General features: G+C 41.3%; 2 protein-coding genes across 4 annotated transcripts in view; one reads left to right on the top strand and one right to left on the bottom strand.

The window, feature by feature from the left end:
* The first annotated feature begins 1,811 nt into the window (after positions 1-1,811).
* Positions 1,812-6,938, top strand: ube2kb (ubiquitin-conjugating enzyme E2Kb). 2 transcript variants are annotated; one of them, XR_014602546.1, is made up of 8 exons: positions 1,812-2,123; positions 3,444-3,537; positions 3,687-3,745; positions 4,010-4,092; positions 4,315-4,414; positions 5,305-5,433; positions 5,815-5,886; positions 5,991-6,938. XR_014602546.1 is itself a non-coding variant. In XM_084082334.1 (7 exons), exons 1-7 carry the CDS (start codon positions 2,061-2,063, stop codon positions 6,063-6,065), a joined length of 603 nt encoding a protein of 200 aa, XP_083938460.1. In that variant the 5' UTR covers positions 1,818-2,060; the 3' UTR covers positions 6,066-6,938. The 2 variants fall into 2 exon arrangements, 1 of the variants encoding a protein (XP_083938460.1); XM_084082334.1 differs by lacking the exon at positions 5,815-5,886 and having other exon boundaries at positions 1,818-2,123.
* A 2,283-nt stretch (positions 6,939-9,221) lies between these two features.
* The window catches only part of pds5a (PDS5 cohesin associated factor A), a 32,844-nt gene continuing 17,591 nt past the window's right edge, over positions 9,222-24,474 (bottom strand). For both annotated transcript variants that reach the window (XM_084082311.1, XM_084082312.1), the window contains exons 12-33: positions 23,449-23,600; positions 22,780-22,893; positions 22,517-22,598; positions 22,368-22,416; positions 22,049-22,188; positions 21,075-21,190; positions 19,924-20,029; positions 18,976-19,136; positions 18,558-18,681; positions 18,287-18,445; positions 17,416-17,484; positions 15,672-15,808; positions 15,345-15,468; positions 14,829-15,033; positions 14,528-14,642; positions 13,971-14,103; positions 13,678-13,797; positions 13,325-13,387; positions 12,457-12,605; positions 12,246-12,330; positions 11,593-11,861; positions 9,222-9,618 (exon numbers count right to left, since the gene is read on the bottom strand). In XM_084082311.1, coding sequence (XP_083938437.1) covers positions 9,615-9,618; positions 11,593-11,861; positions 12,246-12,330; positions 12,457-12,605; positions 13,325-13,387; positions 13,678-13,797; positions 13,971-14,103; positions 14,528-14,642; positions 14,829-15,033; positions 15,345-15,468; positions 15,672-15,808; positions 17,416-17,484; positions 18,287-18,445; positions 18,558-18,681; positions 18,976-19,136; positions 19,924-20,029; positions 21,075-21,190; positions 22,049-22,188; positions 22,368-22,416; positions 22,517-22,598; positions 22,780-22,893; positions 23,449-23,600 — 2,676 coding nt within the window. In that variant the 3' untranslated portion in view covers positions 9,222-9,614. The remainder of the gene's footprint in view (positions 9,619-11,592; positions 11,862-12,245; positions 12,331-12,456; positions 12,606-13,324; positions 13,388-13,677; positions 13,798-13,970; positions 14,104-14,527; positions 14,643-14,828; positions 15,034-15,344; positions 15,469-15,671; positions 15,809-17,415; positions 17,485-18,286; positions 18,446-18,557; positions 18,682-18,975; positions 19,137-19,923; positions 20,030-21,074; positions 21,191-22,048; positions 22,189-22,367; positions 22,417-22,516; positions 22,599-22,779; positions 22,894-23,448; positions 23,601-24,474) is intronic.

Raw genomic sequence — 24,474 nt, forward strand, 5'->3', positions numbered from 1 at the left:
CCTATTTGCAGTGCACACACATGTACACACCTTTTATATGTGTACAACATTGGTTTAAGGTTCACAGATGAACAGATGTATGAGCTAAACGTTTCTTTAAAAGCATAAAAGGTTTTACATTTTTCTTAACAAAAAAAGATGTGTTTAATAGAGAGAACAGATGGTTGATAACACCTTTTTGTCTGAGATATTTGGAATGATACCTGCAGTTCCTACTCACAGCTGACCGTCCGTCCGGGCTATGGGGTAGAGACTCTATGTATTGGACACGCGAGACATCCGGGAGCTTGGAGTTTCAACAAGCGCATCTTATTGGTCTAAAAAGGACTCGACCAGATCTCACAGCCTATCACAATAAGTCAGGGGACGACTCGTAGAGAGTAAACAATCAATACAGCTGTCAATCACCCAATGGTAGATTCCGTAACATCTGTATTCTGTACAGTTGTGTAACAAAATAAACATACATACATACATACATACATACATACATACATACATACATACATACATACAGATTGTGTAGCAATTTGAAGCAATTGTAGAAATATTAGACCCTAATTGTTGAATTTTAAGCATGTTCTAATCATGTATACCTTATATTTACTTAAGACCATTTTCCTAATATTTTATCATTTAACATTTTGGACAAAAATAGCCAATTTTACATTGAGGTGCCCAGATGTCCCTATGCCCATCGATCGATAGCTGGATAGATGGGATAGGATGGATGGATGGATGGATGGATAACAAAAAAAAAACGACACACTATATGTTGGGGTAGCCTAATTTGTTTTATAAATTACTTTGTAACTGTAGCTTTTTAAAATTATTATCATCAGAATCATATAGATCAAATGAAGTGTTTGCATGTGGTTAACCTGTCAATAGCGTTCATAATATTAGGTCCAACAAATTGGACATCTGTCCAAAAAACAACTCCTGTATATTTTAAATCTGTCAAAACTACTGTAGTAGTAATCCATTTGATGGCATTTGTACACTCTCAGAGTTAAATTAACACAGGATGTATTAATACATTATATTATTAATAAATAACAATAACAATAATAATGCCTCAGATTTAGTTCGTTTTTTTTAAGTAGTCAAGGTCGCTTTATGGGACAAACGAGAAAAAACGTAGGTAAAACAGAAATACAACATTTTTTTATAGCTTTTATTACGGGCAGTGCATCACCTGCTTTAACTACAGGAGAAATATCCCGAAAAACACACACAAATCATGTCAGTTCACATCATTGTTCACCATAATGAACATTCCAGCGTCTCCATGATTTAGCTACCATTGAACCACTAATATTTCTAGAGACTGACGCGGGCCACATAGGCTACATACACAACCCAATGCCGCCTCTTGCCGTCTAGTTGGGTGAAGGGGTGTTTTTATTAATTTTTTAGATGGAAAGTGAAACGGTAGAAAGAAAAATTCTACTTTCTACTAGAGCAGCGGTTCTCAACCTGTGGGTTGGGGCCCCATGGGGGGTCTCCACATCATTTTTTTTGGGGGGGGGGGTCCCCAGATTACGGCATCAAAAGTAATCAACAAACTATACTATAAAAACTGGTCAAACTTAGACCCAAATTGTCAAAGAATATAAATAAGAATAATATGTGAAAATAGTTGTGAGCTTGTAGATCTGCTATTTTCACAATATCTATCTGTTGTTGAGGCATCTCTAAATCGACTACATTCAAAGTACTTATCACGGTGGGGAGATCCCCAGTTAAAATATGCTTATTTTGGGGGGATCACGGGCTGAAAAGGCTGAGAACCACTGATCTACTGTAGACTCTAGATCAGATGTTCTAGTGGTGGTTCTAGAATCTCTAGATTCTAGAGATCTTCCAACCTGGAGAGAAAAGCAGCAGCGATCAGCCGATCAGGAGTCACAAACACACCGGGGGAGAAGCTGGTGTGATCTGGGCGCAGCAGCAGCTCCACACACACAGACAGGACAGGAGAGAAGAGAAGAGCCAGAGGAGAGCAGATCAGCTCCACACAGACAGGGAGAGAAGAGCCAGAGGAGAGCAGAAGAACCATGGCTAACATCGCGGTCCAGAGGATCAAACGGGAGTTCAAAGAAGTTCTTAAAAGCGAAGAGGTGCGATCGCCGCGTAGACGATGTTATTCTGTGTTGAAGTGGGGTTCTAATGTGGTCAAATGAAACAACAGTCTGTCATGTCATTTTGTTGCGGTGAACGCTGGGGCTGCTCTTGTACTTTGGCTAATGTTAGCTTTAGCTTGTGTTGTAGATGTTGATGGGGAGGAAGTGAGGCCCTGGATAATAATAGGAATTGTTGAGCTTGTCTTGTTATCTAAACTGTTACGGTTTTATTTGTATACTTATGTCGCACGACCCCCCCCCCTAAAAAAAAAGAGAGACGTGTTTTTTAAATGATAAAGGTGTCGTCAGTATACGACGAAGTATACATTAATGACGAGAAGTGTCTGGTATTATTGTGGTTGGCTAGCGTTAACCTGGCTAGCTGACAACCACTTCATCATCATAACAATATCATGATGTGACAAAAATGCCAGTGCACACCCTTTCTGTCGTAAACGTGTCGTGTTTTTCCCCCCGAGTGTCACGCTCGTAGATCTATAAACTAAAGTGGTATTATGTCAGATGAATGTCTGTCAGGTGGTGGGGGCGCTGGGGGCGGGGGGGGGCGTTCATGTAGGAAACACCGAGGATTCACAGGCCTCCCGTTTCATTTACTCATAACAAACACCATTGCATGTCGCAACGGTTCTCAAACTTTCACATTTCAAGGTCTCCCCTTAACTCTGACAGTGTACAAATGGAACCAAATGGACCCGTAAGGATCCATTTGATTTCCTTACATACTTGTGAGGGTCCATTTAGACCCCCCCTAAAGGTACTACCCAGATATTCCCTGGAATCCACTTTGAGAACCACTGGCATGTCGCATATACTGATGGCATCTGTGACACTCTTTATGAGTCATTACACATGTTTTATAACGCTGTGTTAGATCTTAGATGACGTGATCACAAGATTGTTTTAGCAGCGTTTGACAGCTATGTCTTGGCTAGCATTAGCCAGTGACAGCTCGTAGTAGGCTAACTCACTAACAAACTTGTCCACATCGACGTAACGTTAATTGATTCGTGGTCGGTGTCCCAAGTTACATGGATTCGTCTAAGCAAAGGTGAAGCTTTTGTTATGTCACCCTGCAGTCCTTAAACATGAAATGGGCAGAAGACAAGTTAACAATTTGGTTTTGCTATGTTGCTAGTTAGCTTTACACAGAAACTGAAAGGATCCATGGTATTTCTATGACTTGTCATCATTGTTAACATCTCAGTAACTAACCGTTTTAAGTCAGAATCTGTGATTTTATATACAATAGATTCAACAATCGTAATGTCCTAATCACATTTTTGTTCTCCCTGACAGACAAGTAAAAACCAAATAAAAGTAGATTTAGTGGATGAGAACTTCACAGAGCTGAGAGGGGAGATTGCAGGTCCACCAGACACACCATATGAAGGTAACATACCCATGTCTTTTTTTTTGTACAATTAGCAGTGCTGTGTGTCCATTAAAATGACATGCTATCCAATTAAGTTTATTTGTTGTTTCCTCATATGTATCATTATCGTCACGATCTAATTGTGTTTCATGTCTTTCCTTCCTAAGGTGGAAGGTATCAGCTTGAAATTAAAATCCCAGAAACGTATCCATTTAACCCACCAAAGGTATGTATTCCAGTTTCACCACTTGCTCTGCAGAAATAATGTCAGCTTTCTGTCCATTAAGAGAACTTTCTCTTAAACACACACACACACACACACACACACACACACACACACACACACACACACACACACACACACACACACACACACACACACACACACACACACACACACACACACACATTTATGCACACATACTACTCCTATTCTTTTTCTCTTGCATGCTAAAGCATTCTTTCAATCTCGCTTCTTTCTCTCTCATAGGTGCGATTCATAACTAAGATATGGCATCCAAACATCAGCTCTGTGACAGGAGCAATTTGTCTGGACATTTTAAAAGACCAGTGGTATGTAAACAATGCCTGCATTTAGTGACCAACATCAAACATCTTTCCAGTGTGCTTTATATAATAGACTTGGCAGCACTTCAAATTAATCAATTTTACACTCACTGCCAGTATCTTAACTGCTTTCTGTTCTTTCCTCCAATCGTTTCATCATGACCACTCTATTTATGTCCACCCCTGTCCTCCCATACCCTGTTCCTGTCCTCCCCCTGTTTTGTCCAGGGCGGCTGCTATGACTCTGAGGACAGTGCTGTTATCTCTACAAGCTCTCCTTGCTGCAGCTGAACCAGATGACCCACAGGATGCAGTAGTAGCAAACCAGGTAATGAACAATGTCTCTTTTTTTTGTACTGGATAATAATAATGCTCGGGGCCTCCCCCAGGTCATGTAATGGTCAAGGATGAGGGAGAGTACTATAAATGTTGAAGACAGTTATATTAATTGTTGCTTGAAGATATGACAACTGAACCCCCTGAATTGCAGTGTTACAACAGCAATTAAACAAATTCACCCAACGGTGAAAACCCTGCTTGCACTGTACTATGTCTTTTGATGCCCTTGATTTTGACATTTATTTTGTAAGATTTATTTTGCAATTTGTATGCTTTATTTCAGACAGGAGAGTGTAGGGAGACAGAAAACCAGAAAGAGAGAGAGACATGCAAGACAAGACAGGGGTCGAACCTGAGTCCTCACGCTCACTAGGAGCATATGGTTTGTCCGCCAGGCATCCGCCCTTTATCTTTTTGACCCAATAGTGAATAATCTATTCGGTACTGATAATTTCCACCAAGTGTCATTAAAATCCACCAACCTGTTCTGTATTTTGACCATGACCTTGATTGTGACCTTGGTTTTTGAGCTTTTTGACCAAAAACATAACCATCTCTCGGCCATCCATTTTGGTTCTTTTGGAAACAAATTCAACATTATATCAAACAAACATGCAGAACTGATTGTTGCGCTGGAAGGGTAGATAGAAGTTATTTAGCTAAGATTTGCCCACAACAGGTTGAATGCAATCTTTCTCAATCTGGTTTGTGAAGAAACTAATATTTGTTGGTACTTTGAGTCCCATTGTAATATAGTAAATCAAATGAATAAAGGCTGCACACATCTCTCAATACCAACAAGTTATACATGTTTTTATACGCCAAAATCTTTTGGAAATATGCCTTCTTAGGATGTCATTTTTCTCTCTGCTCCCACAGTATAAGCAGAACCCAGAGATGTTCAAACAGACAGCACGGCTGTGGTCTCACGTGTACGCAGGCGCTCCTGTTTCCAGTCCCGACTACACGCGTAAAATAGACAAACTCTGTGCTATGGGCTTTGATAAGGTCAGTATCACTTTGTTTCTCAGGCTAAATTAATATTGAATGAAGCATGGTATGGGATAGCTTAATGGGTTTAGTTTCAAGGCATCCATGTTCAAGCTTTACAGGGCTTGTTAAGTCTTATTGCAAAATACTAAATGCCAATACACCTGATTTATTAACCCATTAAGACTGGGAAAGCCTAAACGTTGTTAAACCTTTAAAACCGGGAAAGCATTTGTGTCATTTTAGATGTTAATAACAAGGTTTTCTGAAAACTTAGGTTAGGATTTAGAAGGCGTTTTTAAAAATCGGCCTTGAGTCTAAATGGGTTTAAGATTTTGAAAGGGGCATGGTGTGAATATAAACCATCTCTTTCTCTGATGTTTCAATGAAAATATACAGGTATAGAGAAGGGGTGCATTACATATTTTATGTTAACAAGAGGAATGCCAACCCCTCTCCTCCCTCCTTCAGGTCATTACCTCAAGTTAAAACAACTTTGTATGTAGTAGTGGGGAAGGTCACTGTTTGATGTAGCGTTTGATCACACACAAGTAATTTGTTTTCCTCCCTTCCAGAATGCAGTAATAGCGGCCTTGTCTTCAAAATCTTGGGATGTGGAAACGGCAACAGAGCTGCTCCTCAGCAACTGAGTCCCAGCCAGGCTTGATGGTCCCCAACACCCACTTCTCCCGGTTGCCATTTCACCATTGCCTTCCATTACATTGAAACTCCCGCCAACCACATCCGTCAAACTGAGCCTTTTTTTTTTCTCTTTTTCTTTTTTTGAGAGGGGGGGGGGGAGTGTTGTCACAAGTTTGTATGCTATAAACTTGTCACAAATAGCACCACAATCGCCAATATGCACACCACCTTGCTGCCTACTGTCTCTCGCCATTCATTACTCTTCTCCATTTGAATTATGTATATTCTTTCATCTTTCACTTTGAATTTCCACTAACTTAATCATCATGTCCCACCCAAAAAGAAATCAGAAAAACCTAAACATGACGCCTTTTATGACCCGCTTTTTTTGTTGTTGGGGCACTTGGCACAAGATTGATTCTGAAATTCTAAAACTTTTGACAGATTTCCTGTTACTGCAAGGAATGATTACTGCCACCACCTGGTTAAATTTTAATCTGTAGAATCATCCTAAAACAAAAGGGAAACCCCTCAAACTGCACTTCCTGTACATTGTCAGTTATTCTGTTATTTCATCCCAGTTGGACGTTTGTCAGAGTATTCTTTTGATGGACATTTAATACCCTGACTAAAGCCTTGATTGGGCTAAATAGATGCTGTTGTGGTGAAAGGGTGGTGTGTGGGATTTCCTTACTGTTAGAGTCCAACCCCTGCAAAGGTTTGGATATGGTTTTTAGGGTCTAATCTATAGAAGCAGACAATGGCATACAAACATACATGCATTCTCTTAACACCTGCACAGCAGGAAGAAAGTTATCTGTAAATAGATATATAAGTGTGTAAATTTGAAAATAAATTGGGATATACTTTTCTTTCTTACATGACATTGTAAAACAAATTATTTTAAATATGAACTATACCTAGTTTACAAATACATGGAGATATCTTTTTATCCTTTTGTGGTCCATAAGTCCTACCTTGCTATACCTAATGTCTACCTTTTGCTTTCTAAAATGATTTCCATTTTATTCCAAGTACATTTGAGTGGCCGAGACTGTGATATAGTGAGTGGCACAGCCAATATCCTGGTCCTGATTGTATTGCAAGGGGGTGACAGAACAACCTGCCCAGGCTGCTAGGCCCTGAAATATCCCATTTCTAAAGTAAAGACATACCACCTTCTCCGCTGTACCCCTAACCTTTTCTTGTGTCTGTACTTCTTTGCACGTTATAGTATGTTGCCTTCTAATAGGTTTTCCTGGCCAAGTTACATAGTTATCTAACTACTGGCACCCTTCTTAGAAGTGAACTATAATAGTGCTAAAGGCTTATCCAGTTCTACTGTATAGCAGCCACCTCAACGGCTACGAAACTAACCACTAGGCACATCCAGTGTGGTATAGCTTTGTGGAAATTGAAGCTTTGCTGTTTATTTTACCTCAGTATGTTGCTGAGAAATCCCATCCTGAATAGATTTACCTAGAATCAATAATTGATCAAACTGGACAAAAAAAAACATTCTGATGTTGCATTAGAAGAGCCGCATAGTTTTTTTTTTGTACAGAACAATCACCTAACCATAGGCACAAATTGCCCTTTGCCACAGATTTAAAAGCATCTCACCATCTAAAAGATCCTAATATAAATTGAAGGAGACTTATTAACTTTTTCAGAGATCAGTCTGAAGATCTTTTCTCTGCTCTGACTCAGTGACACAATCCAGCTGGAGGCAATCAAAACCTGGACCATGTCCATGGTATAGTCGGCAATGCCCACATGTCACAAACTGACTTTTGTAACCGCGTGAGATGGTCAAGCTTGTGCTAAACTCAAGTCTTATGGATGGTATATAGAGGCTGGAATTCCTCTGTTATTTAATATCAGATGGCAGGCCTGCAAAATATTTGCAAGACTTTATTTTTTTCTTTTACTGAGGTACCATGAGCAGAAATCACAAGAAATGGACTGCTTAGCATAGATTAGTGGGGTATCCATGCATCCTCACACTGCCTCCTTCAATGACACACATACCCCTTTTGCTTGCCCTCCTTGCACTACCCCTACCAACCCAGTAGCATGTAGTACGACTAGGAGATGGAGAGCAGAAGCTGACCACCCAACAGTGAAGTGCTTCAGACTAGATCCAAATAAGTGGTGTAGGTACATGTGCTTCTTTTGTAAATAGTGAAGGCTCTTTATCAATAAGAGCATTCTGATTATTACTAGAGTGCACCATTGAAGGCCGGATTTATATTTTGTAAGAAAAACAGACAAACAAGGAAAGACACTTACCCTGTCTTCCTGATGGATGTTTGACAATGGTCAATATTGCACGATGACGCGGGAAAAAAATGGGGTTGCATCTGGGATTCTCAGTTAGGATTGGGAATTTATTTTCCTCTTTTTTTCCTCTGGACGCAAGCATCAGCAGTACAAAGCATGGTTATTTATTGTGACAGTGTCATGTTTCTTTGATTAAAAAAAATCTAGAAAACCAACGCTTTGCATTCTGTGTCTCTTGGTTAGGGGAGTTCCGAGGGGCTGGGGGACTTCTTTGCAACATGCTGTGACAAAAACAAATGCACTGTAAAACAAAATGTAAAAAGCATTTATTTTCAGAAATGGCATGTTTCATCCTACAAAACAGTAATATGTAAAGAAAAATATAAATAATTGTAAAAGACAACAGACATACATGTTGGATTTGTGTGAGATCCAAAGTTAAGTACTTAATGTTTATCATACCCATCTTGTTCTCAATCTCCTCTTCCCAGTCTAAATGAGGTGAAAGGAGTTTAGGATATTGTCTTAAAAGTTTATTTTAGTCAAGACTTACATTAAATTGTATATTACTTTGCAAAATGAATGAGTCAATAAAGCCATTGACTTTCTCCCTGCCCTTATGACATTTAACAACATTACAAAGTTTATAACAAAATATTCGCTAGCAAGAGGAATAAGGTTTCTTTGGACATTGCCATTCCAGCTGATAGTGACCCAATCTTTAGCTATTTTTGTATGTCAAGATTATCATTTTTTTTAACTGAAAATAGCATGTAGCTTTATATAAAACGGTAAAACATTCAACAGGTTAGCAAAATGAAAGTTCAAAATTAAAAATTATAACATTGCTTAGTAAAAAAGACATGAGGAAGACGCCAGGAGACATAAGATTTTCCCAGGGAATTTAATAAGCAACAATCATAACCAGATTAAAACGTTTGTAAAATGTCCATCCTTTTTTTTCTTTTAAAAACAGCTCCACAAAAGAAGCAAAGAGCAACAAACACAAAAGGAAAAAAATAACATGTTTTTGAGATTAAGATCTACATACAATGAGCTTCCATTCATAACTACGAGGTGTTTAAAACCTTCTAGAGTATCAGTGGTGTGTGTGTGTATGTACTGTATATGCATGTGGGTACGAAAGGTCCATCACGTGTCCAGAAGAGCTTTAGAGTCAGAAAGTATGTGTAGGGGCTAAGGAAGAGGGGGGGGGCATGAGGGAGTCTGGTATTTTCTCTACAGTCTTGATCTGGCCCTCAGTGGTCTCCTCTTTACCTGAAAGAAAAATAATTACAACTAATATCAATAAAATTAAAAACAAGACTGCCATCTTTCAGATACCTACAGCACTACAGCTAATTATAAGAATCTTCTAATTTGGAGTACAGATAAACGTAATGAACAGGGCTCCGAATGGGTTCAAGGAACGGAAACAAAAATAAACAATACTGCACTGTTCTGAGCCAAAACGTTAATTAGAAATTTCCTTTAGGCTACATGTTAAATAATATTATTCTTTCGTTCCTATACCTGGAAGTGGAACATTTCTGTCCAAAGTCCCAAATGTCTTCAGATCTACATCACGTTTTGGCGGGCCTTTATTGTATTTATGCCAATTCCTACTAGAGAGCAGACTAACTTGCCACAAAATGTATCCAGTCAGAGCTTACCACAGGTGACATTACACAGTGCATGGCTCAAATGTGTGCTGGACACAGACAAAATCGACAGTTGCTTTGCATAGCGATTAGTCCAGTGTCTAAAGGGAAGCCATTTGCGAATGATGCATTCGTAGTTACACATGATTATAATTATTTTCAGAAATGTCAAAAACGCACTATTGCCATGCACGAGAGGCCATTTAAAACATAGCAAATGTAGCAACGCACCCAGTGCAACAGAGTGCACACCCTCCCTGTAATCAGACAATGATGATGATGAAATCAAACACTTGTTGCTGGCAAAAGAGACAACACCAGGACCACAGTGTGCCGTCCTGACGTCTCCATTGTGTCTCTCTTGGATGCATACTCAAGAGAAACCCGCCTAAAAGTCCCTTTTCCATATCAGGGCCAATTAGGGCCAGCCAGGGCCAGTGCAACTTTCTTATAACCGACCTTAGAAGACCACTGCCGCTCAGAGAAAATGAGTATCCCCTTGCCAACCTTGTTTGGGCCAGTATTGGCAATCAGATGTTTTGCTATTTGCTGACATTTCTGACAAAATGTTAGCAAATAGCAAAAATTCAGACAACACCAACTCACTGTCGGTATCCCTGTCATGTCTCCCCCGTTGGTCTCTTGCTGCCTGCCAGAGGGTGCTGCCCCTAACACAGAACTGGTGTCAACTTTGCTGCACACGTTGTTGCTCTGTCCCCATTTGAGGGGTATCTCTCTCTGTCCTCTACCAGAGAGAACACTTTCTGGGCTAGTCTCCAGCTCTATGTCAGCGTCACCCTCACTGTCCAGGAGGAAGGCAATTCCTACATTTCTCCACGTCTCTTCTCCACTCTCCCTGTCTTTCACTTGATCCTGTTCTCTGCTCAGGGGCAAAGACCTGGAGAAAAAACAGAGCTATCAAGTGAAGGAGGACGTGCGGCTTATTCAGTGTTCTACTGTGGTTTGCCATAGTTGGGATTTCCATTTGGTTTCTTAAATGACAACTTCAATGTTTTGAGGTTTACCTTGCTTACTGTAAATCGCTCTGGATTAAGTGTGTCTGCTATTAAAGCCTAAATTGTAAATATAATTGGTCATCATTAATGCTCATTATGATAAGATGGCACCATTTCCTTGCACACAGAAACTAGCCTATCAATGACATCATTGGGGATTCCTAACTATTGGAAATTAGCCTTCCTCGTCTTCCAACGTTCTGTTCTTCCATCAATAAAAATAAAAAGATCACTGATGATATCATTGTTTCTCAACTGTCCACAGCTCACCTCTGAGACACAGCTTGAGTAGACAGAAATGGTACCATATTATAATGAGCATTAGTGAGGACCAATTATACGAAGATGAGGTTGAAACTGGGTGAAGTGCTCCTTCAGTCTCATTTATACCCCAAAAACCTTGCATACATACATCATACATACATACAGTCAAGCTAAATGCTAACAGATGACAGAATTCTGTGTGAAGTTATAATTTGCCCAAATTCTCTCAGACTTACAACCCTCCTCTCTTTTCATCCCAGTAACCTGTTGCCCCGGGTGCCTTTATTCTCCAGTTCCACCCGACGACTCACCTCTGCAAGTCAATCTGTCTCTTCGTCCCTTCGTCCTTCTGCTGCTGCTGTTTTGACATCTTGATGTTGATCGAATCTGCTGGGGTGTCAGAAGCGGGGTCTGCCGCCCTCTTCCTCCCTCTGCCAGCCCCACCCCCTGTCGCTGCCCCTCCCTCCTTATCGGCCACGACCGCAGGGGCTGTTGCTGTCGTCCTGGGAGGACGCCCGCGCCGCTTGACGGGTGATGCCTCTGTTGTAACGTCAGGGGTCGCAATCCGGCCTACCTCCTCCTGAGAAAGAGAGAGAGGAAACACTTGATGAAGATAATAAAACAGCGCATTAAGAAAAAAGAAAGATTTTGGCCATGAGCAGCATATTTGTCACAATGAAATGGGTGATACAGAAACCCCCCTCAATTTCTGACCATTTTAAATATATCATATTAGATTTATTGAATAACAAAACGCATAGTCAATCTCTTTTTTCTGTTTCTTGTCAAGACATGCTATGGAATATCCCCACTACATCTTTTGAACAGAGGGTTACTTACAAAAAAAATGTAATGGTCAATGCCAATTGATGTTGAATGCATATTAGGTTCCTTTTCTCTTTTTTAAGCTTCAAGCACATAATATTGCTTGCCTTTCTTAGACGTAGATCCTGTCTAGATTTACCTTTGTGTCATTATTCTTGATGATCGGGTTCTCCTCATTTTCCCGCGCTCCGCTCTCTGACGACTCTGTTCCCACAGTACTGTTGCTATGGGAGAAAAGTCACAAAAAGAAAAACACTTTCTCACAAATGTGTTCAGTCAACAAACCACGCTCGAGTGTGTGTGAAATAGAGAATGTGGGTGCAGTGGGGGACTGAAGGCCTAAAGTCTACCTGTTCTTGTTGAGGGCTGGAGAGCTTGGCTGGGAGTTGGTGCTGGCGTTGCTGGCGGTGTCTGAGCCTGTTGTGGGCTTGATGTAGACCCTCCTCCCTGGTACGGTCAGAGGCTTGTTCACTGCTCCCAGAACTGGAGAGGGCTTAGGCTGTAGAGATGGCCGTAAAGTGAGGGCGAGAAGAGGTAGTGGGGGTGTATTTATGTTTATGCTTAAACAACCAAGGACTGTCTTTGAAACAATGTATCTGTCAAAGGGAGTGGTTAATACTTGTTAATGCATGTACTGTATGTCCATACTCTGAGTCTGTACAATAGTGGTGGGAAAGATTTCAGTGAATGAACGATTTCGTTAACGGCAATGCTTCGTTCAAATGATTCGTTCATGTTCTCGTTCAGTAGGGCTATTTTCTAGTGAAAAACACTATCGCGGGAGCGTTATTACGTCGCGCGTACAGCCCGCCCTCCTGTCCTGTGTACGGGGGAGGGGATGGGGGGCATGAACGATAGCGTGAACGTAACAGTTTCAGGAAGTGAAATGGCTCGTTCACGGCAATGAACTAGTTCTTTTGAACGAATCGATCATGAACGACCCATCACTACTGTACAACTTTAATATGGCTTTTTAAGAGCCCCCCATTATCATGTTGTTTATACATTTATAATTCTCAAACGTGTCACGGCCCCACAGGAAGCCTCCTCAGCGTAATAACTGTACCTGACATTAAGTAAAAGAAAGGAATGCCGCTACGTTTATTTGTGGAAAAGTTTGTAAGTATACAACATGATAAAATCTATGATGTTTCATGAATGAAGACCATTATGTTTTCCAATCAAGAGGTCATGGTAGTGGAGTAACTATGTACGTACCTTGCCGGTGAGCAGCACTTGTCTGGTTTCTGCAGAAAGATAGTCTTTGTCGTTTTTGAAGTCCTGTCGAGCAGAAGAAATTGGTGATGAGCACAAGTCACTAACTAACAACTTGAAGCCTAGCGTTCCCTTTTCTGGGCATGTCATAATAACCAAGCATTTAGAAAAAATAGCAGATCTACGAGCTCAAAACTTGGCGCAAAGTGACTAAGTATATTAACCACTTTAACCCTAGCATTCATCTGGGTATGTCATAATAAGTGAACATTCTTACAAAAAATATGTTTTGTCTCAATATGGATACGAGACCATAGTTTAGTATGCTTGTGTGAACGCATAAACAAGGATATCACCTTGTCCTGCGCAATGAAGAACTTGTTAGGTAGGATGGGTTCTTTGGGAGGATCCAGGAAGCATGCTGTGCTCTTGTTGACAATGACGAAGAGGGCGACATCACACACAATATACAGCTTCTGTAACCATGGCAAATGAGGCACATTAATATCGCAGTACAAAATATAATAAAACTGAGAAACAGAGAGGCGTAGAATTTGTGTTACAAGGCACTGTATCTGTGTGTGCTCATTCCCAGATTATGAAGTAGGTGGTTACACAAATGTGTATTCTGTAACTCAGCGAACATTACCTCATTGGCCTTTGCATCTTCCGGACACTGTGCGTCCTTGGTCTGTTTAATGTTCTCCACCATTTTCCTCAGGAAGGCGTGGCTGTTGTTCTCATTCTTGGTCATCAGAACCTCCAGCATGAACCACAGGCACCTGTTGTAAATGTAAAATGAATAAGTACTGAGCAACTGCATAACCAATCTTTTGCCAGAAATGTTATCAGAAACCATTTTTCTTGGACAGTAGAAGTGAAATAGAGATAATTTGCAGACAAGTCAAGGTTCATCATTGTTCTTTAGTGCTCTCCTACGCAGAGGGTTGGGCATTGCTATGATGACCAGCTACATTGAAGGGGTACTAACTATCTGCAGTGGAAAACAAAGTACCTGGTACCAAAAACGAGTGGAGTATAGTTGATCTGGTACCATGCAGTGGCAAAGCACCATTAGGTTAGTAGTTACAGGACCATATGTCGTCAGTACTTGCTATTGTCTATCCATGGCTTCAGCTTTACTTTAAACAGGTACTTTAAACATGCCAGATGACAAGTATGGTCCTTCAAGGTTATGCAACTCACTCTTTGATGTCTTTTAACTGGTCATACTCCTGTGGTTTTGTGAAATCTGGGTCGTGGGCCAGCAGGTGGATCATGTAGGGAACCACATACTCTGGAAGAAGCGACAACAGCTTTTCTGTAAAGACAGAAAGCCAGCTGTTAATGTTATGTCTCTTTATTACTTATATTAGAAGCTCTCATCAACCATTAACAACATAATACAAAGTCTAGCCGTGTTCCATAATGATGGGGACCAACAGTGACTGTATTATAAAAAAGGTTGGCCAAAAGCAGGATTCAGACCACACAACTCTGGACTCACCGTGAGCAAGTTGGTTTTGTTTGATGAACTCTCTGCGGACGGTGATATTTTTGAGCAGGCACTGTCGGGCGTGAGCGCGTCGCTCCTTGACGGGGTCCTTGGCACACAGTGCAAACACGGCCAGATACTCCAGGGGCAGCATCAGCTTAACAAGCGCCAAGTGCAACTTCTGGGCATAGATCTGACGCACCTGGTAGCACTCATCCTGGAGGGCGGAGGAAGCAGGGAAAAGGCCAACATGATATTGGATGGAAGAATTCACAGCCGTAGATATGTGGTTAAATATAGTGGGAAATCAAAGCAGAAATTCATCAAAGTCACACCACTCATACTAGACAGAGCAGATGTTATGTTGTAAACTGGGTTTACAGAAGGTTCAAACTGCATGATTATTCATTTATACACACACACAATCAATCAGCTTAATGGAATTTAAATGGAATGCAAGAAATCAGGAAAACATGCACACACAGACAGACAGACAGACATACAGACAGAGAGGGAGTGAGAACTGACATTGATGACCAGGCCACAGAGCTGGAACTGTTCAGGTGTGATGATTTCATGGTAGACGGGCTCCTGGGCCAGCTTCATGATAGCGCCACCTGCAGCCAGCCTCAGACGAGACATGTCTGACTTACTGTAAGGAAGAAGGAGAGAGACTAATCATTTCTCAAAACCATCTCACACCCGTTCTCCTAAATAACAACATTTAACCTCCTGCAATCCATATTACACAGTAAAATCCATAGTGGGCATTTAACCCAGTGAGTGCACGAATGCAACACATTCCTAACTCAGTGAGTGCAGACATGTAACACATTCCTTTAACCCCAGAATTACCTAATCTTCTTCTGCTCCGTGAGGTCTCCCTCACTGACCAGCATGGCCGAAAGCAATCGCAGGGTAGAGTTAGCCGACTTGGACTGGTTGTTCTTCATCCCTAGTAACCAGCGTACCAGCAGCTTGATGGCCTGCACCTGGAGGAAGAGGAAGGAGAGGAGGAACAGCTGTTAACAAAACACTGCCTGAATGACATCTTTTTAAATAGGCATCTTTTTAAATATTTGAATGTTGAAATTGCCATTTAAATGTTTTAATTCTTTTTATCTAATGATGACTCACTTCCTGACCTAACGATGTGAAAACAAATGCTTTTATCACGTCATGCATGATCAACAATAAAGTTTGAGTGCATACTCGCACAGCACATTGGCAAGCAATGCATCTGTGTTGTGCGTGCACGGCCGCTCGCCTGTGTGTGTCGTCTGGTCACGCTGAGACAGAGACAGACCACAGTGGTTCCGCGCAGCAGGCAAGACTCCTCCTCCCTTTCTTCGCTTGAAAGTTAAGTTTAAGAAACTTTCATAATGATGACAACAGCTAAACAATCTATGTAACATTGTTTATGCTGTCGACTAAAACATCGACCCGTGGCTATCAACAGCCCTGGGACGGTGTGTGGCGGTCCGCCCCCTGATTTTATTTTCACGTCACGTTCATTCACTAGTTCCACTCCCCATTCACAAAACTGGTCAGCCTATCACCTCCCTTCTGTCTCCGCACGCTCTCCACCCCGCTCCCTTTGAAGTGCAAACCAGGAACTCACCTCGCTGGCTCCGTCACTGTCCGTGTTTGTTGTGTAAAGTCTCACAACCGAAGAGGCTGCGACCGTTCGGTTTGTGTTATTATTAAAGCCATATATGTTTATAGTGGCTCTTTAGCGTCCGTGCGCCGCACGTGTTACAGTCCGCGTCGGGAGGACCTCCGTTGGATCCGCGAAAACGAAACCAACAACAAACGAGACAAACAAACAAAGTGGACGTCGGCGAGGCGACAACAACGGCGGATCAGGACCGGCCATTAATCCGGGATTCCACGCCACGGTACCAAAGGTAAAGGGGAGCCTGGTTGCTGGAGCTAAAGTGTTCTTTGGAGCCTATTAACAGGCGGAGCGCGGAGGTCGGGAGGAGTTTGGAAGGGGGTTATTTTTGTTTATTTTGGGCGTGAAACTGTTTTCTAAGCAGCATTTATTTTTGGATTTTTTGGATTAACTGAGCTATTAACTGTGGGTATTTTTGTGCGTGGAAGTGGAACTGAACTGAGTTGAATAAAATCCTACAAGGTACTTTTTGAGTTTAAACAAGGACTGCACTGCGTGTTATTTTCTTTAATGTGAATGGTATTGAAATTGAGTGTTGAATTGGGTCTTTTCCTCTTTGTGACGTTGTGGTGTGTAATTTAAGGGTTCATGTTGTACATGCAGGTTGCCTGATGGAGAGCCTAAATATTACTCTCTTAAATTGAATGTTTATTAAAGCCATAACCCAAAGCCATAATCACTATTTAGTTATTATAGTATTGGAACGCGTGCTCGCGGGTGTTCATTATTGTATAACTATTAATTATTTTATATAATCATATATAATATATACCATTCAAATATATTAAAATGTATAAACTGACAGCGCAATCTTTCACAAAAGAGTTTGGGTTTTTACAACAAGATTCAAGGCACAATCATGTCATCAACACAGGATTGTTCTTGATCCATGTTCAGATACAGCATCCTTTTAAAGGGTCTTACCTTAGCTAGAACCTCAGGTGAGACCTCCTCATCGGATGTCCACAACTTCCCATTCTTGTTCCCCATTGACTTGACAAAACATAAGGTACAGGACAGATTAGATTATACAGTATGAACACTTTGCATATATATATATACACGACTCTAGGGGTCTCTGGGCCTCAACATGAGGCCCGGATACCACCCAGGGGTCCTTGGGGGGTTCCAGTGGGTCCAATGATTGATAGTTAATCGTCAACATTACTACATGTGGGCCACATGGCTTGGCAAGACTTAATTATTATTACATGTACAAGTAAATACAACTAGAAACCGTACGGCTATTTTTATCAGCATCTCACTGTTATCTCCCTTCTGTACATGGAGTTAGACAGTAAGGAAACCTGGACCAAATGACAGAACATATCATATAATGTCCAACAGTGCAAAATTTTATCAAATCAACCTGACGTCCCAATTTTGGTCATTTGTAGGTAAAAAAAAAAAAAAAAAAATCTTGTGAACTTGCAGATCTGTTATTTTTGCTATTCTTGAACATGTTATAAAGTATAAAATATTAGTGGTTAAGAAGAATCATGGCTATGTCATGTCTTACTCCTTATGTCTTAGAAATGAGAAATGCTGAACAAATATAATCAACCAATGTGGTAGTATAATGGGGAATTTGTTTTGCAGTATTGTGCCTGACGATCATGCAGTGTTTTGCTTTTTATGATGTATGTATTACCATGCTCATGTCATGTTTTTAGTCTGTGTAGTATTTATATGTGCTCTCTGTGTGCAAAGCAAATTCCCGTAAGGGCGATAAAGGTTTCATTCATTTCATTCAATACATCAGTGTGTATGTGACTACACCGTTTGTTCCACATACTCTGTCATTCATGAGCAAGTCCTTGACAATGAAATTGGCCACAATGGACTTCATGGGTGAGGCAAACTGATCTGGGGCTAGCATGGATATGTGGCCCAAGGACACCAGAGGAGTTATCAGCTGCTCTGGGACATCTGCGTTCAAACTACGAGACAGAGGCTGTGGGAGAGAAATGGGAGAAAAGATGAAAACATTTGTAGAATGACTAACTAGAGGATCGTCTTTTACAAGAGCAAATTCAGGCAATTCAAAAGGAGAGGAAGTGACCTACCTCAAAGATCTGTGCCAGTTGCACTTCCTTGTTGTTGAAGATGGCGTGTATGCAGTGCACGGCCTGCTTGGCCTGGTGGGGGGTGCCCCGCTTGGCTTTCTGATGCAGTACGGGAATGAGTGTCCTGGTGAGCACATAGAGGAGGACAAGACAGGAAGATCAATGGAGACCGTGTTGAAAAGTATTTTAACCACATGACGACATTTGGCGTAGAGGGAAAAAAAAGAGGGGACCAATTATAGATCCTTGGGGGACCCTGGTCAACAAAATAAATAGGGTTTAAGTGGTTATTCCAAACTTGGGCTGTACAGGTCCAATGACCTGATCCAATTTCTGCCAAAACAAAATGTGTCCAGTGCAACATCAAGTGCATTATATTTCCTCCTTCCCACCCTCCATTTATCCGTCCGTCTCTTACGATTTAATCAGTTGCAGTTCTGTTTCGATCTTCTGGCCCGTGTTTCTGAAGATCTGGATAGCTGCTTCTGCCACCTTGTCATCCTCCATCTTTAGACACTGGAGGAGAGACTCGTATGTCTCTGCTGAGTGGAACGCTGTGGGGTGTGTGAACGACAGAACCTGGAGGAGTGAGGCAGAGAAAGAGCTCAGTATGGGGTTTACATCGTTCATCCTTCTAGGCCCTAGAATCTAGGGGTTCTAAGGATTCAGTCCAACAATTACTTGACTACCGTTCTTTCAGCATAACAGGCGGGATTCGAACCCACAACACGCATTAGCAGCCTAGGTGCCTGGACTGCTACGCCAGACGTCCGGGCCGGGCCTTTTCAATTTAAATGAACACCTCAATGTGATATTAATCTATTTGTGTTAATCTAGTCTAAACATTTAAAATCACCAAAATTGATTGTATATATAACACACCTAATTTCCATTCAACATAACCTTCCATTAATTTGTGGACAGGTGCTGCTTTTCATACCATAGTGTTGCAACACGTTATGATCTCGTAGATCAACTATTTTTGGTGTACGAAACCTGTGCGCAGCCAAATATAACTCAGGTAATTACAAGTTCATGCTCTCCAGAGCCCTCTACAAGTGAATCAAATAATGTTCCTATTAAAAGAATGCATTAACAGAAGCAGCAAAGCCTTGATTACTCCCATCTCTTTAGTACCGTCGCTTCTCTTTTCTATGCTCTGTCCAGCTCCATTGCATTGCCTGACTTATTTGACAGGACAGTAGGCTGACAGGAAACGGGGAGAGAGATGGGGGGGTGACCTACAGCAAAGGTCGTCGGGATCGGGAGTCGAACCCGCGACACGCTGTCAAGCTGGATTACCAGCGTATGTGGTATGCGCCTGGACCGCTAGGCCAGCAGGCGCCCCATTGCCTCACTCTCTAACCTTGAGTAGTTCCAGGCCGGCACGGATGGCTGTATCAGGGGTGACTCCCTCCTCGTCATCATCAGCTGTGCCTTCGATAGACTTGTTGAGCAGTTTCACCAGAGCACTGAGAGAGAACATCACAAACGACCAAAGAATTGAACAATTAAAAAAAAAGGTACTATAAGTGATATTTTTTGGTTTAAACAAAAAGGTTTTTGTTAAAAAAAGCTAAAGCCCTACCATATTTTCCAAAGGTAATCACTGCTATAGTGTGTTTGTTCAGTAACAGGGTTCTCCCCGTCTCTTTAGTAAAGAGAATATACATTTTCAGGTGGGTCACACATTTTATCCAATCAGGAGAGAGAGCCTATTTATCATTGTCCCTATTTTGTCTGCTCATTTATTTAGTTAATTACTTCCAGTTTCACTTGTTTATCTTGCCTCCTGTACGAGTTCTCTCTCCCTGATTGGATCCCGACCTGAAAATGTATCTTCTGTTTACCAAAGAGCTGGACAGACGGGGAGAACCCTTTTACTGAATAAACACCCTAAAGCAAATTTTCATATGGGAATATAGAGCTATTGAGCACTTATTTTAGCACAAAAACATCACTCATTCCCCTTTTAGGTTAATAAACTAAACCAATTTTTGACAGGTAAAGGCGTTTTAGCACGAACGCAGATGTCTTAGACAATGTCAGTGTTTACATCAAACAACAAAATGTGTCAGGCTGAACAGCTTCAACACTATCAGTCAATCCAGAGCAGATGTTTCCCCCCTTGTGGTGTTTTTCCACTGAGCAGAAAGGGTTAAACTGGCATTTGGTCTGAGACCTGTAGTTGCACCCTGCCACCAGTAGGTGTCTCACTGAATGAGAAATGCCTGCATGCTGTTGTAAATGTGTTGTTACACAATCACACAGGGACATGGGGGAGAGCACAAGGCTTTCCATCACAGAGATATTGGATGAGACAGAGAGTTCTGCTGGTGTATCATACTGTGACAACATTGTTACTATAATGTATTAAGTAAATCGCACTGGGTTCTGTTTCAAAATCAAAACAATTCCATTACCCTGTGAGTATTATTTAATCATGTAGAAATAAAATGTCCAGTTTTGAGAATAAAACTAAGGATGAAGACCTGCTGTGTTTAGAGCATTACTGACCTGATGGCCTCAGAGTCGATGTGGACGGGGGCGATGCGTTCCAGCAGGAACTTCACCATCTCTAGGAAGGGGTTGGTGGGCTGTTTGGGGAACGTCAGCTTACGGGTGATCTCCCTCTGTGCACAGACAGCAGTAAACACACTTCAATCACTACGCCTCAGATTGTGAGAGTGTATGCATGCGTGTATATACACACACACACACACACACACACACACACACACACACAGTATACATATAAACACACTGTGTGTGTGTGTGTGTGTGTGTGTGTGTCCGTTTGGGCACACTCACATCTATGTTGCTATATTCATTGCTTCGCCCTGCCCTAAACCTAAAAATTACCCCTTTTTTCAAAGTCGTTGAGTTAGTCTAATTGATTAGTCATTGGTCAAAATGCAACAAATCCTTTCTGCTGTTCTCAGTTTATAAAAAAATAGTCAACAAATGACCAGGTAATGACTAGGAAACCATCAAACCTAGCATCTGTGTAAACTACATGGTATCTATCTAACATTCTTAACATTTGTAGTCAAGCAAACAGTATGTCTATCTAAACTAAGTAACATATCGTTGCCAGGCAGAATCTACATATTTCATATTTATGTGTTTTCGTTAATGAATGCCATACTTCATCATACAAGAGTGTCGAACAAAAGTAGTGAAAATAGACAATGTAGTAGGTCTGCTATTTTCACTAGTTTAAAATGTTTTAAAATAATAATAAAAAAGACAACTATATATAAGCATATGTGAAGAAGTAACCAATGGTGTAATACAATAGGCTGTGTGCACAAATGTAGTCCTGAGTTTCCATAAAGTGTCATACCCGTTTCTCATTAATTTTCCCATAGATTTGTTTGATTGGTTCAGCAGCAGATTGATTAAACCAGAGGTGTCATTATGTGTTTACAGTTCAAATGTGTTTGAGGAAAACAGGTGTGATGTATTGATGCATATGTGTGTTCTCTCACCACACAGATCTCAGCCTGTTTGCAGGAGCAGGTTGGGCTGATGAGCATATCTAGCTGGACTCTGAGTTTCTCATCCTCGCCCAGCACCTGGTTAAACTTCTTCATGAAGTCCTGGGCCTTTCCTGCATCTGGCAGGTTCTCTGGAAAGACAGGTTAGGGTTAAATGTGTGATGGGCAGCAAGATAAGCACTGCTTCCTTCCTGCCTGATAAAGGAAATGGTATTTGATATATTCGACAATCGTACACAGAATAGAGTATAAAAGCTTGAAAAAATATAACATTTTATGGTGGCGGTGTACATGCACATATTCAACTCACTTGCAATGGTCATCAGCTTCCCAAACATGGCTGTATTGTTGGCCTCAGACTGCCAGGGGAGAGAGATAAGATTATAGAGATACTGTATGTCTTGCAAACAAAAATAATGTCAAGTATGTCCTGTGCGTGTGTGCGTCTGTGAGACTAACCACTGGCAGCTTGTGGAGGTCCAGCAGCTCCCTGACCAGACCTCTAAGCATGTTCTGACATTTCCACATCTCATTTAGAGCCCTGAGAGGAGAGAGAGCGCGACAAAGTGTAGAAAAATAGACAAAGAGACAAAGGAAAGAGGTAAAGTTAGAGATTACAAAAAGTGTGTGACAGTGTGTGCAAACATGAGGGTCAGTGTTCCTCTACAGGGTTCTATGATGCCTAAGTTTGTGTGGGTGCATGAGTGTGCAGGTGCACTTACTTGACAGCATTTGTGTCCAGACAGGCATACAGGTAGTAGAGACACTTCATCTTCTCCTCTGTGTCCAGACTGTGAGGTACCATGTACTGGGCAAAGATCTTCTCCACCAATAACCTGAGAGATAGACAAAAGATAGATAAAAAGAGCAATTGAAGTGGTTAACAACATTGAAATTTGAGTCTATACATCCCACTAGCAGCCCCTAGATCTTCTGTTCCAGGTTTCATGGCATTCTGCCTAATCCATTTTGAGATATCTTGCATGGAAGATAGGTGGAAAAGTGGATGTTTTGGCACTATAGTAAAGGCCACGCGGTCAGCCAAGTAGGGTTCACTCTCCTGGGGAGAGTTCAGGTGCACAGCAAATTCCATGACAATCTAGCTAGTAGTTTTAAAGCCATCTTGAGAGCAAATGGTTGGATGGACATACAAACATTGGCATCCTTAGAGTGCCACCGCTAGCAGGGATAAAACTAAGGCAGGAAACATTAGTAAGCATTTGATGCTAGATGTCTGTCTTTTCACCACTAAGCTAAGCAAATATTCCTATCCGTCTTTCATAGTTTCTGGCCAGGACATTTTTCAATATATGGAATTGATTCTAAGAGTCACTATGTGCATTAGCTATGTAATGCAGGTCGGAGTCTTCATCTACGTTATGTGTGCTCACTTGTCATCAATGCTGTTCTGGTAGTAGATGTGTAGCAGCTTGTCTTTGATCCAGCTGATCTTCTGGGCTGACTCCTTGCCTGCCTCGTGGTGCAGGCAGTATTTCTTAAAAAGCTGGGCCAGGCCCATCATGGCCTCCTTACGCACACGCCACTACAGGAAGGAGGGAGGTGAGGAGGAGAAGGTGGGTTTAGCGAGACAAATAATTTACTTTTCTTGTGATATTCAATATTAAAAGGTGAGGTTCCATGCCGTCATGTCCCCTTTTTCCACAGTGTTATCTATCACTTTAACACCATAGTCAGTCCAACTGATAGAATAATAAGTCCATGTACTCCATGACTCCCTGTAAAATATGTGTATTTTAAATATGTGTGAATTATAATCAGGGATTTAGGGATGGGAATCTACTCCCCAAGCCCATTGTTATTCATATTCAGCCTGTACTAGAATAACATTATGCTTATTAAAAATAAGGCTATACATACATGTACAGTATACACTGCTACACATGTACATTCACATTGTGTGTTTAGGTATATGAATAATACATAATATGGTGAGTGTATGTGCAGCAGTGTAGCTTGCCAGCAAGCTGCCAGCAAGACTGGAAGGCTACCATCTCCCTTGACTAAGTGGTACATGTTTGGTTTCCTATGGAAGAGTCAGGACAATCCAATCCAATTATAGAGCACAATTAAAACAACAGCGTTGAACCAAAGTGCTGTACACTCAGTAAACATATATATACTAAAAATCAAACCCTGTGTGAAGGTAGCGGCGCCTTTGATACATTTTGTCATCGATACGTTTATAATGTGTTTATAGCCACGTGTCACGTGAAGCTTGACCAATCACTTTGTTGACGTGTCTGACCAATCAGAACGTTGACGTGTCTGACCAATCAGAACGTTGACGTGTCTGACCAATCAGAACTTTGACGGTGAACACGGACAAAGTCAGGTATAGAGCAGGATCCGCTCTATACCTAAAGGTATAGAGTGGCTAGCGCCGCTAAAAATACTAA

This window comes from Gymnoscopelus microlampas (genome assembly GCF_963454915.1).
Source record: "Gymnoscopelus microlampas genome assembly, chromosome: 2".
NCBI lineage: Eukaryota > Metazoa > Chordata > Actinopteri > Myctophiformes > Myctophidae > Gymnoscopelus > Gymnoscopelus microlampas.